At 37.4% G+C, this 17,177-nt stretch overlaps 1 protein-coding gene across 13 annotated transcripts in view; it reads left to right on the top strand.

Annotated features, from left to right (window-relative positions):
- Positions 1-17,177, top strand: part of LOC148069397 (neurexin-1a-like) — a 250,064-nt gene that overhangs the window by 192,745 nt on the left and 40,142 nt on the right. For all 13 annotated transcript variants that reach the window (XM_087802393.1, XM_087802401.1, XM_087802398.1 and 10 more), the window contains one exon: positions 10,870-11,041. In XM_087802393.1, the coding sequence (XP_087658519.1) occupies positions 10,870-11,041 (172 nt within the window). The remainder of the gene's footprint in view (positions 1-10,869; positions 11,042-17,177) is intronic.

The following is a 17,177-nucleotide window of genomic DNA, read 5'->3' as shown; positions in this document are numbered from 1 at the left end:
TAGCTTTTGATTATTCTTCGTTGAACTAGTTCAGCCAAGATAATGAAAGTTTTACCAGTTGATTAGAAATAGTTAAAAGTGTCCGGTCAAATAACACTTATTTTTCGAACGAAATCAAGAAATCTTAATTAACTATAGTGACTAAGTATTTAAGTTATTTGAAAATGTGTTTTTAGGTTTAACGTTATATACATTGTTGATGGGGACTCATTTTAGTGAATGTTAACGAAGCAGTTTGAGTTAAAAAAAAAAAAAAAAAAATTCTAACTAGGTTACTTTTCTTGTGAGTAATCAGTTACCGGTAATAAGATTCCTTTTCATTTCAACTGTGGCAACACTGCCCGCAATACAGAAGATGCAATTTAACTTAATTTATTGAAATAAATTGAATATTTCATTGTTAAATAAAACAAAACTGTATCAAGCGTATATTTGTATTAATATATTTATATTTCAGGCGTGTCCGTTTAAATCGTCAACATCACACTTCATCGTAGTTCACATATTACACGCATGTCACGACAGAGAAAAAGCTCGAGAGCAGAAGCTTATCTATCCCCGCCCCCATTACCCTCAGAATGAAATCATAATCATATCTTATACTTGCGCTTATTTCACTTTTGCATAACAGATTCTTACGTATGACACTTCAAATGAGACTTTGACATAACATGTTACAACAGTAGATGTCACAAAGTCACCAATTTGTCCGATGGACAGAGAGCTAAAGTCCAGTCTACTTATTATATGTTGGATGGTGTGAGAACCATTTTTCTTTTATCCGTTCATTTCTTCTGCAGCTTTCTCATTGCACGACTTCGCAATATCCTCCCAAATTTTGGCTACGTCAGCTCGCATCCTGACTACAGCACTCCGAGTAGTTGTATTGTCGGCTGTAGGTATTATATTGAATTTAAAGATCAATCTTGTTTCATGATTATCTCATTGACGGCACACAAAAGGCCATCTAATCAATCCGTCCTAATTAGAGTGAATCGAATTGATCAGGTTACAGTGTGACAATTCAAACAAGTCGATGGCTCTGCCAACTAACCGTTCAATCGCTACAAGGTGCGCGATCACTCGCTAGTGATTATCAATCGAGGAGTATCAAATAGCCAACATTGACTTGAGCGTCTTTACCTGAAAGAGACGACATGGCCTCTATGTCGTGGTCCAGTCTTGGCTCTAAATATTCCACTATAAATGTACAGTTTGCTGGGCCTTTGTCGTGTTCTCATACGTGAAAAACAACTTGCTGAAGTATGTGTTTATATTGTAGACATCAGCAGATATGAAGTGGCATCAAAACACTCAGATACAGATAAAAGTGCCCCGTCAGCTCCGCTGGGATGGCAAACATCCAGATTTATGTCACTTGTTGACGAGTTGTCATCACCTTCTGACTGGCTGTCAGCAACACTGTCAGCGTCTGCGGTGGTAGATTATTGTGTTTTTTTTTTTTTCCCCAACCAGAGCATCTGTTCTTTTTTGCACTCGCCAAAACACCACGGATGGGAATCACATGACGAAATTACATTTTCTGGGGTTTTATATTTAGACGTGAAAGATGAAGATGATTAAAAAATTGTATTTGGAAAAGCAGGTGAACAAACAAGATAATAGGCATGTAATGTAGAACGATTCTTTTGACCACATGTGTGCTCTGTTATGCCTGCCTGCGTGTTTCTGGTTTCTGTCAGCATAATGGAATTCAAAAAAACGTGCCTCCAATTTAATTGGAAAAGCAATATTCCCGATAGGTACAAATGTAAAAAGTAAATGGTTTTGAATACAATATCTGGTTTGCTCAGTGGTGGGAGAAAATATCTGTTTTCTAACTATTTTTCTTTTCCGTTTTAAGCTACATTTGGAGAAATGATTCAGAAAAAACTCTGAAAAAATATATTTTGTTTGAAGGATGAGAATTAATAATGAATCAAGCGAAGCTGTTTTTCATGGAGGAAAGTTGTTTAAACATAGTGTAGGAATGTTTTTTCTTATTTATTCCAACATAATAATATATTTATGACAACTTAAGGACACAGCTATGCGTCTCAATTGCACACTCGTATTTTGATTCATTCGATGCATTTTGGGCTGATAAAATGACACGTGTAATAAGGAGTAGTTGTTTATTAATTTAGAAACATACATGCAATCAATGAAGAGTCGGAATCATTGCTAATAATACACAAAGCTGCGCAAAAATCACAGCTGTGTTCGAGGCGACAAACGAAAGAGAAATATCTGTTGAGACACATATTTGTTTTGTGTTATTGCTACTGATGTCCTAAACAAATGGTTTCTCCTCCTCACAACCTGTCCAATTTCACACTTTTAACATCGTTTTTTTTATATGCTTATTGCTAAGCTTGCAAGTATCATTTACGATTATGTGCCTTCAACATTAGTTAAAAAGCTCTACGTTTGTTTGCTCTTTTTTGCTTCTTCAAGGCTACGTTCTAGTGTGAAAGGTGCTCAATGATTAACCCTTGTGTTATCTCAGGGTCAGGGTGACCCAGATGCCGAAATAATTAATATGTTTTTGGTATCCTTTGTGTTGTCTTTGGGTCAAGGTGAACGACCTCCATGGCTTCCTTAAATACAAATGCAGTCGTGGAGGTCATTCACAGAGGCAACACAAGGGATACCCCAAGCATTTGTTTTCAGGTCTTCGGTTCAACTTGGCCCTGAGATAACACAAGGGTTAAGAAGAAGAAATATAGCTAAGAAAAAGTGTGATTCAGCAAGAATAAATGCTTAAAGATTCAAGTTTAAAATACATGTAATATTAATAAAATTGTATTTATATAGCAGCTTTTTGAACACCATTGCCAGAGAGCAAAAATGTAGGCAGTTCTATTCACCCCGTCTTCTTCTAAGCGACAATAATGTCAGTGGAAGTGTGTGGGATGCTTCACTTTTACTAAAAATGGCCTCCAGCGAACACAAGGCAATTTCCGACCCCAGTTAAAGACATGTTTGTCATTTGCCTCAAAAGTAATTTTACATTTTAAGAAAATAATAAAAAGTGTTAACAAACACATTTTAAAGTACACAATGCCTGTGTGTAAAACTGATATAGAAACAACCGTGCTGTGTTCAAAAGCATTTATTATTTTGCCATTTCAAGCTAGCTCAGCTAATCTATTTTCTTTATTCCTTTTTTTTTCCTTAAACGTTGCCGTGCCCATGCCCCCAGTTCCCTGGGCAAATCACAGAGTTAAAGAGCATTTTGAGGACTTGGATTTTATCCACCTAGGTACAAATACCTACCTACCCTGCCCTCTCTCCCTATGGTTATGATTCCAATGACATTTCTTTGGCATGCAGAATGAAAGAACTCCACATTGCCTCAAATTTCTGGGCAGTACCAGAAAATGTTAGTCTCTGTTTTTCAAGTTTCAAGTGGTACAGCACGTCTCTGATCCAGTGCATCTGTGTAGGCGGTGAAGAGGATTTACATTTTACAAGAATAAGTCATTTTGCTAGTAGAGTTGTAAAGGCAATAATGTTCTTCTTGGCGGACGACAGATCTTAGCCTGGTGGTTTAACTCCAAACAAAGCAGACCAAGGATTGGGAGAAATGTTACTTTTCAAAACGTTTGTCAGAAACTGAACTATGTCTCTTCAATATGTCTGCTGTTGAAGGACACAGCCAAAACATATAAATATAATTTTCTGGATCTTGAAGTTCACATAAATCAGACACACCATCGAACATTTGAGCTAGAGTCTAGATAAACCTTTGTGTAATTGACTCAGTATGAACATTACATTTCTCTCCCCGGGATCTGTTTCCCATATAGCCACGTCGCAAGTACAAATACTTATATCCATCTCTTTTATAAGAGCAAGATCCCAGACTCCAAATCGGTTCTCTGGACTCTCCCTTTGAAATAGAGTATTGAGTGGAACTCTATACAGAACGGTTGCCCTGCTTCTGAACTTTTGGAATAGCCATGACCTGGATGGAGGGGAATTTATATAGAGCAATGGAGCTCAGACATCTATTAAAGGCTCAGAGTAGAACCATGCATTGAAGGGAAGAGGTTCATAAATGCCTTCAGGAGGGGTCCCACATGAACAAATTAAAAAAAAGGAACTTGAGTTAACATTTAGTATGAATTATCCCCTGTTTAACAATAAATAAAACAATATAAACACCTAAAATATAAGGAGAATTGGACATGCCTTACCTGAAGTTCTCTATCTCAAGTGGATATGTATTATCCATTACTTTTATTTTTCCAGCATGAGTTGAGAATCGTTGAGCAGATCTCAGAAGAACAAGAAATAGTTGAATATTTATGAGTGGAATCCAGTTTTACACTCCATAGCACAACCCCCTTGACTCTTAATTAGCCCCAAAGATGAGAACATTTCAACATCAAGTCAGTGGATGTTACTCTATCATAGGCTGTCTGTCACTGTAATTGGTGAACCTAAACCCCCGCAGTTCACTCATGCTTGCAAACTTTGGATAATACCAGGACACAACTTGTTCGTCAAGATATTTGTTTTTGTTTTTTTCCTACCGTGTCAAGTGACTCAAAGTCCTTTTCTGAGAATCAAGGGTCAGTCATCACGTTTGTTCCACGCCATGGGCACATGTCATCAAACTTCTACCTGAACCTGAAACGGTTTTCATTCTTAACCGCTCCCTCATGAAGACTGGATTATATGAGTACTTATTTCGCCTCGATGCTTTGAGCACTGGGAGGAATTGGTGGATACGACAGAGCTGAAGGTCGACTCACTCAGTCTGTGTGACAGCTGTCAAAACTGGACGGGCAGGAAAATCACCTGAATTGATTCCTGTAAATGAGAGAGAACAAATTTGAAGATTTATGTCAGCTTCTGTTGATGGAATGTGTCACAGCACACATGAAGGTACAGGGGAGGGAGTTCTGGGATCTGGCATGTGTCACTTTCCAAAAATACACCCGGCATTAAGAAGGAGTCGATAAGAACTTTCATAGTCTTCTGACAACATAACGACAAACTTTTAAAATAAACATTTTGGTGTGTGGTTCAGTGTCAGAGTTCTACATCAGCGAAAAATGTCCTCAGCTGTTGGTGTTTGCAGCAATATTGTGCAAAATATTTTCCAATGATGTTGGTCGGACGGCAGTTTTCAGTGGGTCCCTTGTATTGTGTACTTTAGTTAGTAGTTCCTGTGAACTCCAACATGATTTGGAAATAAATACGTTTCATCCTAGTAAATGAAATGATTTTGGAAGACGGCTCCAAACTTCGATTAAGAGGGGAACATTGTTCAATTCAGACTTTTACGTTTAATTTGCCTTAAGCTGGTAAATCCCTCCATAACAGGTTCATATGTTTGGTAAATACTGCAGATATTTCTTTAAAAAAACCTTTGTATTTGTAGTAAGTAATATTTCTGATTTGATTTTAGTTTTTTTAGTTAATCCCTTATTTATAATTATTATGTTTTATATTATTATAGTTATTATCTTTGTTTTATTTATTATTGTTATTGTAATGTTATTTTATTATATTTATTTGTTGTTGTGGTAATTGATGTTTTTAAAATTTTCAATATGTGTGCTCTATGTCCTAAAATGTTTACAGAACAATTATATTAAATTATATTTCCTCGAATCAATTTTCCTCAAATATTTTGAATGAGCATTAACTATGGGTTTTCATATCTTATTCTTTCTGTAATATAGGTCTAATAAAAACAACAACTTGCTGCCTGGCTTCTTCTGCCAGGGTTTGACGCTGGAGTTGCTAACATATTGCTACGTAAGGGTTCACAGTTAAAGTGATAGTTCACCCACAATTCAAATTTCACTCATTTTCTACTCAACCTTGTGTCGACTAAGGGTTGGTAAAAGTTTGAGATTGGTCTGTTCCCTTTCAGAGATGCATACAGAAACTCTCTTTTCTTTGTCCAAAAATACAAACCGAGAAGCCTCCAAGTGAACTCAATACTACAAGGCACGATTTACCCTGAAACACTTATAAAGAAAAAATAAATAAATATGGACTTTTTTTTCAAAACTATTTCTCGTGTCGAGGCTTCAATACAAGTGGGACATTGCAGACGGGCAGTATCGAGGTATTTGGGTGCTTTTTGTTGTGTTTTTTTGGATAAAGAAAAGTAAACCCCAGTTGCAACTGTAATATGGTAATTTACTTCTGTCTGTAACGCCAAAAGGACAAAAAAATAATCCCAACCCTTAGTCGACATGAGGGCGAGTAGAAAAGTAGAACAATTATGGGTGAACTTTACCTGCCGAGGCCAACATCTCGATATCACGATCAAAGTGTCAAAGCAGTGCAGCTCAGATTTAAAATTCAATGCGCGATATATTGTACAATTGCTCTCCAAACAGCTGCTGCAGCTGCCTTAATGATTTATTAACTGGAGGTATTTGATGAAGTGCTCCTACAGAAAGCCACTTTATACAGTCTCCCAGCAATGGAAACAATTTCAAGCCAACTTCACAGATAATTAGGCACTTTAGCCGGAGGACTTGATTTGGAGAAAAGCTAAGCTTCTTGTATCTGTGTACAGGGATTGGTGTCCTACTGGGTGAGTTATGGTCCCGGGTTTTTAATTTTAGGGAATTTAACTTGCATATCATCATTTTTTGTGTCATGTCATTTCAAGACTCTTGAAAAGACACCCTTCAGAGTAAGTGAATTTTCCCTTTGATATTAAATGGCAAATGCTTCAAAGTTAAACATCTGTTTATCCGGCTCCACTGACGGCATAGGAAAACATTTGGATGATGATAACAGGTTCTCATCTTTGTTAGACGAGTCTAATAAAAAGCTTCTGGTTCTTGTCACAACATCTTTACTTCCAGCATACGAGACGGGAATAACTTAATCCATTTACGTTTGCACTCTTCTCTTGACTTTATTTCGGCTTGATTACGGCTAAAGTGATTCATTACGACTTGACGTACAGCATATGGCATGACAAGACTGATGTTAAGAAAAAGCAAATCCATTTTTCGTTCAGCCAATTATTTCATTACCTTTGAAATTCCATTAAGACAGCAGAGTTAAAAAGGGAAGAAGCAGAGGCCTGTCGTAGGTAATTAAAAGATAAAAGGACCAGAACTGCTTTATTATATAAAGACATTTAGCTCTTACAGCATAAACAGTCTGAACACAGAGGGAAGAAGACAGTGGAACCTGCGGACCGACTTGTAAATGCTACACTTCAATAGAAACATTGTATTCATATTCAGAATATGTATTAGGAACTTGTGTTGAGTCCATAACTGAGTGAATTATGGAAGAATGAAAAAGATGGAGCCATTTGCAAAAAAACTGACATAACTTTTGAAGTCAGATCGTCTTTTTTTCATGTAACTAATGCTCCCTCGGAACTAGTTTTTTTGTTGGTGACAGCTTCTTCATTGTTATGGGCATTTTCTCAATATATTAAGAAAGAAACTTTTATTCCAAGTGTTTTTTCTGTATCTGTGTCTGGAGAGGCTTCGGTTTTCAAGAGCACCTGTGGCTCATTTCAAGCAGTTGAGGAGCCAGAGACCAATGTTTTTAGATATTCAGTATTGCACCTTTAAGGTCACGATCCAAGTTGGAATAAATTTTAAATCAGTTTTGGCTAGAAAAGAGCTGACCCAGAAAGGAGGTCTACCTGTTTACCAGGCTGTGTTTGACTACAACTAGAACTGAGCGATTCTGCTGAATGTTTTTAGTTTTTGTTAAATCAAGAAAGTCAAAGGTTGTGCAAACAAAACTAGCAGGAATAACTCGTGCTGGGAACAAAAACTAAAACTCTCAAAAAAATAAAACTAATTGGATGTGTTATGGTTTAAGCAGAAACTTGGTGTAAAAGGTGTATTTGGTGTAAAAAATAAACACAGATAAAATTATGATAAAACATTATGTGAAAAAAGGTTGACCTACATTTAGACTATTTTGTAATTGTACTTAAGGCCTATACACTGAAAAAATAAAACAGTGGATGAAATTAAATGTATTAGGGTTAGTTGAGGAATATAATTTATTATTATTTTTTATTTTTTTTTAAATACAGTATATCCCTGTTAGCAGAGATGTTTTCGAGTTCAATTTCTGAAGTGACATTTTCAAATTTTCGTATTAACAACTTCAAAAAATGTATTTTCGAATTAATTGTGAATCTTTCTAGATCCAGTAGGACACGTGGAATCTTAAAACTGTTAAGAAATTAAAAAAGATAGTACCTCTCATATTTTACTGTAATAATGCTGCTATACAAGTTTAAGATTATTTGTGTAAACTCATTTTTAATACCTTTTTTATGAGTATTATAAACCTATTGTAGATGCATTACTTTCTACTAGGTGTTGTTAAATATTTGACCAATATTAATCTCTACAAAAATGGTAATTTTCTCACTTCCTAGACAATTTTCTATAAGATGGTGAAGTCATATTTGTACTCTTAGAGCGGAGGAGAATTTGTGGGCGTCTTCATTAGAAAGAAAATGTCTTCCCTGCTGTATAATCGCCACAGATTGAAGGTTTTAACGACAAACTGTCAGCCGGAGTTGTGCCGCAGCTACACGGCGGCTCTGCGAGGATGGGTAGCATAAGAAAATACTAGATTAGAGGAGAACGCTGGATCAACTTCATCAGTTAATTAAACTCCATTGCTGCTTGATGAGCAATTAATCAAGGCGGCGTGCGAAGCGTCAGACAGGAGTGAGTTCGATGCCGGAGCTGCTCGCCAGAGTGCGACCCATTGGGAGCGACTCCTACCAAGTGAGCGGCCCTGAAATTGTACCGGAGTGTAATGGGCAGGGTTTATGTAAGCAGCCATCAATCACTCTCTGACACAAGCTTGCCCCACATTACAGCTTCTGGATTAGAAACTTATTAGAGCTCAACTAAGAAATTTAAGGAGAAACACTGTACTCCTCCTTTTTTTTTCTGGGCGTTTAGTTTTATTTATTTATTTGACCTTCATCTACAACTCTTTCATCTTCCGCAGCAGTGAGTCAGTCTTCTTTATGCTATGGAAATTTGGCGGTTTGCGACTAAATGCGGTAAATTTATTAACTAGACCGTGGGGAACATTAAAAGTCAATTGAAGGAGGCTATTAAAAGCCAGATTTTAATTGGGTTGGTCCCACCACTGAAGCTTTTCTTTCCTTTTTTTTTGTACCTTGTCTCTTCTTCTCCAAGAGCAATACTTAAAAAGTTTTCAATGGATGTCTTCAGAATGCGAGTCCTTGAAAGAATCTTGATACTTTTTTATTTTTACGACACAACATATGGTATTCTTATGCGATGTTAACTGCTGTGTGTTTTTGCAGTCATGTTAGACTTCGTCCACCCACTGCCTGATGCCGTGTCAACTCCATGACTCTTATTCGGAGAGGAACAAATCATTCAGAATGACACAGATTAACACATGAACACGTTTTTTTTTACTCCAGCATCAGTGTCGGCAGATCATCCTCTCACCCACTGAGTTCTGAAAGGACGACAAGAACCATCTGCTTCTCACTTTATCCACTCCTTGAGTTTCTGCCCTCAAGGAGGAGATAAATTGTGCTTGTTATGTATCTTTAATGCATTAGATTATATAATCTGTTGAAATGACATTACAAAGTGCACAATTGTCCTAGATTTGATAATGTGCTGAGACACATTACAAATGGCTTTAATTGTACTTGCGCTTGTGGCTTTTAGAAGAAAAAAAAAAGACATCTCTATTCACCCTGCCCTTAGAGGGAGGCAGGCAAGTGTTTGTTATTTATAATGGTTTGAGAAACAGTGTTTCAGACTATAAAGGGGGAGATAGAAAGGCAGGGTAGTAGTGGCTCTGCTGACTGGATAATGACATGCATAGAGATGCGTTGCTACAGTAGGATGAGGCTGAAACCAGATGCCTGCTTTTTTTCTGCAGCACATAAACAGTGTGCTATAGAACTCTAATCTGAATTTAGAAACTTTGCTGTGAAAATAAAATCTATCTAGAGACTAAAGTTTTATCATTTAAATCATTATTATGAAGATATAAAAATGCATATCATAATAAAATAATGGCCCGCCTAGTCATTTTATGCTAAATGGTTATCTCAAAATCAGATGAATGATCATGTTCATTTTTGGGACATAAGAGACGCCAGTGTTTAGGATATGAAAAGAAACAGATACCTGATCTCAACCATTATACAGAGACATCCAATAGTTAAACTAAACAATTGAAGAGGGTGTCTGGTGAACGAAGCCAAACACAGAGATAATTAAGCCAAATTAAACCTCCAAGTAAGGAAAAACAATCGACCAACAATACCTTCTGCTAAAGATAATTTGCTAAATAAAGATTTTCATTGGCCCTCAACCAAGACAGCTCAAAGATTTTGGGCCGTTGTAGATTCAGTTCTACACCACTGATCTAAAGCATAATTAAAAACGATAATAATAATTATAATAAAAATAAGAAATCATCTCCTACAAAAAAATAGTATTATTCACTGATGATTCTCCCAAAGATAAAGGACCTCCATCAATGCATATGTACAAATATATGGGAGCCAGGAAACCCATTGACTTTGACCCAGAAGCAACACAAGGTATACCACAAACACATTTGTTTTTGGGGTCCTTTGGGTGACCTTGACCTTGAGATAACACAAGGGTTAAGCAGAAAATCTATAGCTCGAAGCCAGCCATTGTATTACCTTTTACAAATACAGAAACAAAGCCAACATTTTGGTGGTGTTCTGGTTACAATTGATTTTTTGAAGGAATGTTTTAAAGAACAGTTGAAGTTTGACTGTCTTGACTGCTAACAGAAATGAATCTGCAAAGCATTTTTTTTCCCGGTTCTAATTCCTGTTTTCTTGTGTTCTTCTCATTTCAGGAAAAGGGAAACATTGCTGTTGTATTCAATGTAGGAACAGACGACATTAACATAGAGGAGACGTCAAAGTTTGTAAATGACGGAAAGTACCATATAGTGAAGTTTACGCGGAGTGGGGGTAATGCCACTCTGCAGGTGGATGACCTGCCAGTCATTGAGCGCTACCCTACAGGTGAGTCACACCCCTTTAATCGCATCCATTTCTGCTTTTCAGGTGAACGGAATAAAAGTTGTATCAATCAAGATGTTAATGTTGCCTCGGCATGTTTCTCTCTCTCTCACAGCTGTTGCTAAAAAAAACACCAGTGATGATGTGTTGTTTGAACATCTCTGATGTCACGACCACTATAAGATAGTCTAAGGAAATAATATATTTATTTAAAGGCTAATATTTACTTGGCATTGTTACATACTTTATATAGATTGGAAAAGACCGAAAATTGGGAATAAAGTAAAAGAGCGCTCTTGGTCAAGCCACAATTTCTGCAATTATGAGAGGACTTTACAACGAAAGAATCATTTTAAAACACTTCCTGATGCTTATAAAAATGACCTGCCGGTCTATAATTTTGTTTAAACAAACTTCAGGAAGTGCACAGAAATGAAACGACCCCACATCACTGGTGTTCTATGAAATCTTACTTGACTGTGTCTAATTTTAAAATATACATTTCTTATCCTTACATGTATTTCTTTAACTGGGTAAAGGTTTTGACAAAAGTTTCATAGGATAAAAGAAGTGTTGTTTTTTTTTCAAGTGAACCTGGAGGTGACGCACCAAACAAAGTTGTTTTGGTTACAAATGCAGCGTTAACTCCAGTAGAGTGAACACCATGTTTCACAAACACACACACACACAAATAAATCAACCTGTCTGTTTCATGTTTGCATAATGTTTGGTGACCTTTTTAGTGACGCCCTGCGCATTCATCCAATTGAAAGAGGGATTCTGTACTTGCTGCTGGCCTCAGGTGAAACTCGGACGTTGATGGGTTTTGACATGTGAATGCACAGCAAGGTTAAAAAGTCTGAATGCTATCATTTCATTTCCCTCTCGCTTTCAATGGCAAATGTAATGAGTTTAAAGTGATTGAGCGCTTGTAGAATTAATTAATGATTTAACCCTTTGACTAGTAGAATTATATACAGCCTGGGCTTCATTGACTGTGTAACCGTTTAAATTGAATTTTCCAACTTTGTATACAACTATCAAATCTTTATAAAATCATGTACTTTTTCCATCTTTACAGTAACATCATTTACTCCTAGCCTTTAATTGTAATTATTATTTATTTTTCAGTTGACAAGTTCGCTATCGGGGCGTTTTAGCTGGTGCGGTACGATTTGAAACAGTTTCTTAACAGGCACCAAATGTATTTCGTCTCAGTCGCTCTCAGTTCCCATTATCATATACTTTACGCAAATTGTTGAAAAGCTGTTCAGTATTTTGATTGTTTCAGTGTTTGTTTGTTTTTTGGTCTTTATGGGTTTACAACTTTCTTTTTAGATTACAAGTGGTCCTCTGGCACCGAACTTCACTTCAAGACACTTGTGCTTGTTGACAAAGTTAGAGCAAAGCCGATGTCTGCCCTCCCACCATGCCCGGGGCAACCAGGCGAGACTATCAGAAAATCTCGGCAGCTTCATTGGACAGACAATTTCCCAGAATGCACTGCATAGATCAGAGCTAGATCTGCTAGGCTCATCACCCACACACACACACACACACACAATCACGCACACGCACAAACAAAGAGCACATGCTCCACCTTTTTTTTTTGTAAGAAGGAAACTTGCTGTCCTAAAATAACTTGGGTTAATAGTTTTGCTCACACTCCACGTATTCAGGGAGTCCCAATTCACCATCCATTTATCTTCTTACAAGAGCGCACTGTTCTCTGACATATGGACTCTTTTAAAACACTATGAGCAGAAGTTTCTTCTGAAAATTCTTATCCTAATAAGGCAAGTAAATAAACGTTATAAATGTTGCCATTAAGACACTATAATCTTCCTCAAAATAACCATATAAGAGCGACTCTCTGAACGGTCTTATACTGTGGAAGTAATGCATCGGCAAAATAATGAATAAACCATGAACAATTGGTTAACTCTCTGCCAACTTCCTGTCACCTCTGTTCGTTAGTAATGGGGTGTTAGTCATGTCACATATCCGCTCCCTCACCCTCTGACTCTACACCTGAGGACGGGTCGGACTCTGGAGGACAGCTTCCCTGCAGCTGTTGGAAGGACGTCGAGGACACCTAGATTGGCGACGCCGGTTTGAATTTATAATTAAATTATGCCAGTCCTCCAATTGCATTACACACCGTCGTAAATTGAGAATTATATTGAAAGCGATCTGGACAATGATTTTCACCTCAGGCGTATATTTTATTATCTTTATCTTAACAGCTCAATAACGGACAAAATGTGAATAATTTTCTAAAAATATTCATAGTCATAAACAGATGCCTACAATTTATTAACTGGAAAGGTGTGTTGCTTCCATTTAAATGCATATTTTTAAATCAATGTTAACTTAATAAAATATATATATAAATATGTCCTCTGGTTGACATTACGGTTGTATTTTTTTTAAACAGATTCAACAAATTAAAAAAAATATTTTAACTGATAAAAATAAGAAATAATTGGTATCAAGTCATGTAGGAACATGCCTGCTTGAGACCCTGGCTCCTGAGAATGTTTGATTTAGGCCATATGCCCTCTACTGCAATAGCCATAACGTACGCGTTATGAGTTGTGCACAAATCAAGATACTTATTTAAGAAAATAATCTGTTTTTTTAATGTAAAAAAACACAGTGTCAAGAAAATAAATCTAATTAAAGAACACATGAAAATGAAGTTAATATTGTTTCAAATGGTCAAGTGCTAATCTTACCTCAATGTTAATAGTATTTACTGTATATCTATTGGGATATTTGAGGATTGATTAACCGGAGATCGGATTGTATATCAATTTGCAATTTGGGGTCAGTTTATTGTTGAAAAGATATCTGAGTTCAAGGCAGCAGTGAAACCTATTTATCCTGCGTACCAGCCGGGCCGTCTGACTGCGGCCGAGCAGTGATTTGGTTTGCTATGGGATCGTCTGGCTTATCTCCTCCACCAGACAGCAGTGATTCAGCAAAGCCATCCCAACCACCCCATTTTTACTCTCTCACTGTTTGTTTTTGTTAATAAACGGCTCAGATAAGATCCTTTATCTCATTACAGGTCAGATGCAAATATCTTCATGAAGGCAGGTTACTTAAAAAGGAGAAGAGATCGCACTTCATTTTTTATCGAGGCCTTTGATAAGAAAAAAACTTCAAGACTACCTTTAGTATATAAAAAAAAAAAAGAAATATCCAATGTATTAAAGATGTTAGAAGAGATGGAATGTAATTACCCTTTCTCGCTTGGACTCATTAAAGACTTGAGAGCCACAACTGGAAGAGGGTTTGACACGAAGGGTCACAGTAGCTTGAGGAGGTAAAAGGTACAGAGGAAGAGGGAGTCGGGAGCAGTGTGAGATACAGGAGGCTCTGAGAGTGCACCATGTTCCGATAACAGCCGGCGAATAAGAGCAGCTCCATTATCTTTTTGTGCAGGGTATGTTCGCCGGGTGCCGGGGATAGGATAATGCAGTGCACCCTGCAGGCCTGGCCGCAGCATTGTGATGCTATTACTTCCATGGTCAAGGCTCCGGAGAAGAGCGCCATTTTCTCCACCGTCTCCCTGTGTGGCCTAAAGAGAAGTCTTTGGCGGGAATGAAAGGAAAAAGAACAATTAAGGGGGTCATACTTGCTTGTTTTTGCATCTTACATTATAATCCTTTCGCAAAAGACTTTGAATGGGCCGCGAGTGTGCGGCAGACTTTCTAATGAGATTACAATGGCCTCGGTATCGGCCTGGTGAGGCAATTATTTCCCCTGCTTTGAGAGTGATTGCTCCTTTCCCAAACAATCTTCTACTCCCTGTCGTTTTCACTCCCCTGCCATCTTTTTTTTTTTCTTTATCATCGCTGTCAACTCTTATTATAATCAATTCTGATCTGTGAGTGGCCTAAGAGTGGCTGAGGGCTGTTATTATGACGGTGTTAGTGGCATACACGGACCCTAATCAAACTACAAGCGAGCTGAGAGAATAATGGCTTTGTGAGCTCGGGGTGAGGAGAGGAACTGCAGTGTAATTGTGATTAGATGTAATTAGTCAGAAATAGCTCTAATAAGGTAACCACACTCATCTGAATCATCGTCGGTGGAGATAGGATTCATCATTTTCCCCTTCCAGCACTGTTTACCTAATTGTAGCGGGTTTGAAAACAAGCTAGTGTTTAGCAGGTGGAATATGACACGATCACTGTCCGGGCACTATTGTAGTACGGGGCGTTCTCGTTGCAAATCGACTCGATGATAGTCGAGGCTGGTTGCCGCTGGGGTATCTCGCCGGGTGGCAGCCATGTCTACAGAGGGAGGGAATTGAGGTTTCAATTCCCAGTGAGGGGAACCAGTGTGTGTCCTTCGCTAAAGTCATCGGTGCGACATGATGATTCGCTTTGGATAAATGTCTGTTATGCTAGGCGGAATGCTCTGCAGGATTTTTCAAACGTATATGTGGCTTCCTTATCTGAATATTTTATTTAATACCAAAAGACAAAATACTTGACAATTATTATTAAGACAACTGGCCTCTCAGTGAAAGTTTTAAAGGGGGGGTTTGAAATAGGTCGTAATTTAATTTTCATAGGGTGGTGAAAACTAAATTACGACCTATTTCAAATTAAGTTTATAGCTTATTTAAATACCTTAAAGGGCAACTATAGTGAAAACCCAACTCTCCTGACTCACTGACATGTTTTAAATGTCTTCCTCTCCAAGACGTAGTAAGTCCCTCATCATGACCCTGATTTGAACTTATTACTTTAAGGTTATCTGCCGTCTCGGCGAACGAGAGGCTACAAGAGCAGTTAATTATGACATTATAGTGGATTACGTCCAGTAATCATGCCCTGCTTTGTTTATAAAATGAGTCTCTTGAAGGTGGAGACTCAATGCTGTGTGGTGACAAACCTTGATGCTCGACCAATCACAGCAGAGTGGATATGGTTAAGGTAAATATTTAATCTCCGGAAAAATTAACTGTTTTAGTGGGTTGGGTTTAATCACATTTTCTAATATGAATACTTCAATGAAAAGATCGTTTCGACACATACTGATGAGTACAATAGAGGTCCAATATTTATTTAATAAACACATTAGTTGTCCTTTTTTAACCATGTTTTATTCCTTTTTTCAGACCCGTACTAAAGCTGGAGTATTAAAAACTTCTATACTTGCATTCAGTTTTTTTTATACAGTAAACCACTATATATTTCAAATTTCTTTTTATCCAAAACAAGTTATAACTGTGACAGACACAAATCTAGATGAGAAAAAAACATGTTTGCAACCAAAAATAAATATAAAAAAAAAATAAAAATCCTAATCTGAAGAAAATTATTGAATCTCTAATAAAAGTAGTCGTAGTAGAGAAGTAATAGTAGTGTAGTTGCAAACAACCACACACTGGAGGTGAGTGTGTGTGTTTGAGATTTAAGTCCGGCTCACTATTTAGGTTCCTTTGTCTGTAAAACCCTTTTGCAAGTCTTTGTGCTTCAACTCAATTGACTGCAGTGAAATCCCGTGTGCTCCTCCGACGAGCTGCAAAACCACTTTCTCCGCAAGCTGATCCCGTAAAGTCATTCAAGATGATGGAACCTCTTTTGTGTCTTTCTATCTTGAAGACCTTTCATCAGAAATCCACTGTGCATCTGTTCCATCATTTCCTCAAGTCTATGAACCTTTTTGACTCACCTGACTATTTCTGCCAAATCATTGTTAGCGGCGCCTTTATCTCCCGCCACTGAATTAATGGAACTGATGGGATAAATATTGTCAATCTCCTCCAAGAATGAGGATGACTGAATTCAATCATTGCAGACAAAAGCATGGGTGAGTACTTTAGACACTGGCTGCTCTTGCTCAGAAAGTTACTTCTACTTCTTTATCTGACGATAATGAAGTGATGTTTGGTTGCTTACGATAGGCGGGTGGCCGGATTGTGTTCCAGTATCATTTTAAAAAGTCGCTTGTAATGATTTTTTTTTAAATTTATTTACTTTTATGTCACTGGGATTTGTTCTTACAAAGTTCCTTAAACATTTGTTTTTGCATCATTTTCAAAACAGTCTGGTTGCACAGCTGCTATCTGGGGCCGCTTTCTCTAGCCCCTTTTTTCAACTCGAAGCCCTTACCAATA

Source organism: Callionymus lyra, chromosome 11, assembly GCF_982586985.1.
Source record: "Callionymus lyra chromosome 11, fCalLyr1.hap1.1, whole genome shotgun sequence".
Lineage (NCBI taxonomy): Eukaryota > Metazoa > Chordata > Actinopteri > Syngnathiformes > Callionymidae > Callionymus > Callionymus lyra.
This window is presented reverse-complemented; position numbering and strand designations above follow the sequence as displayed.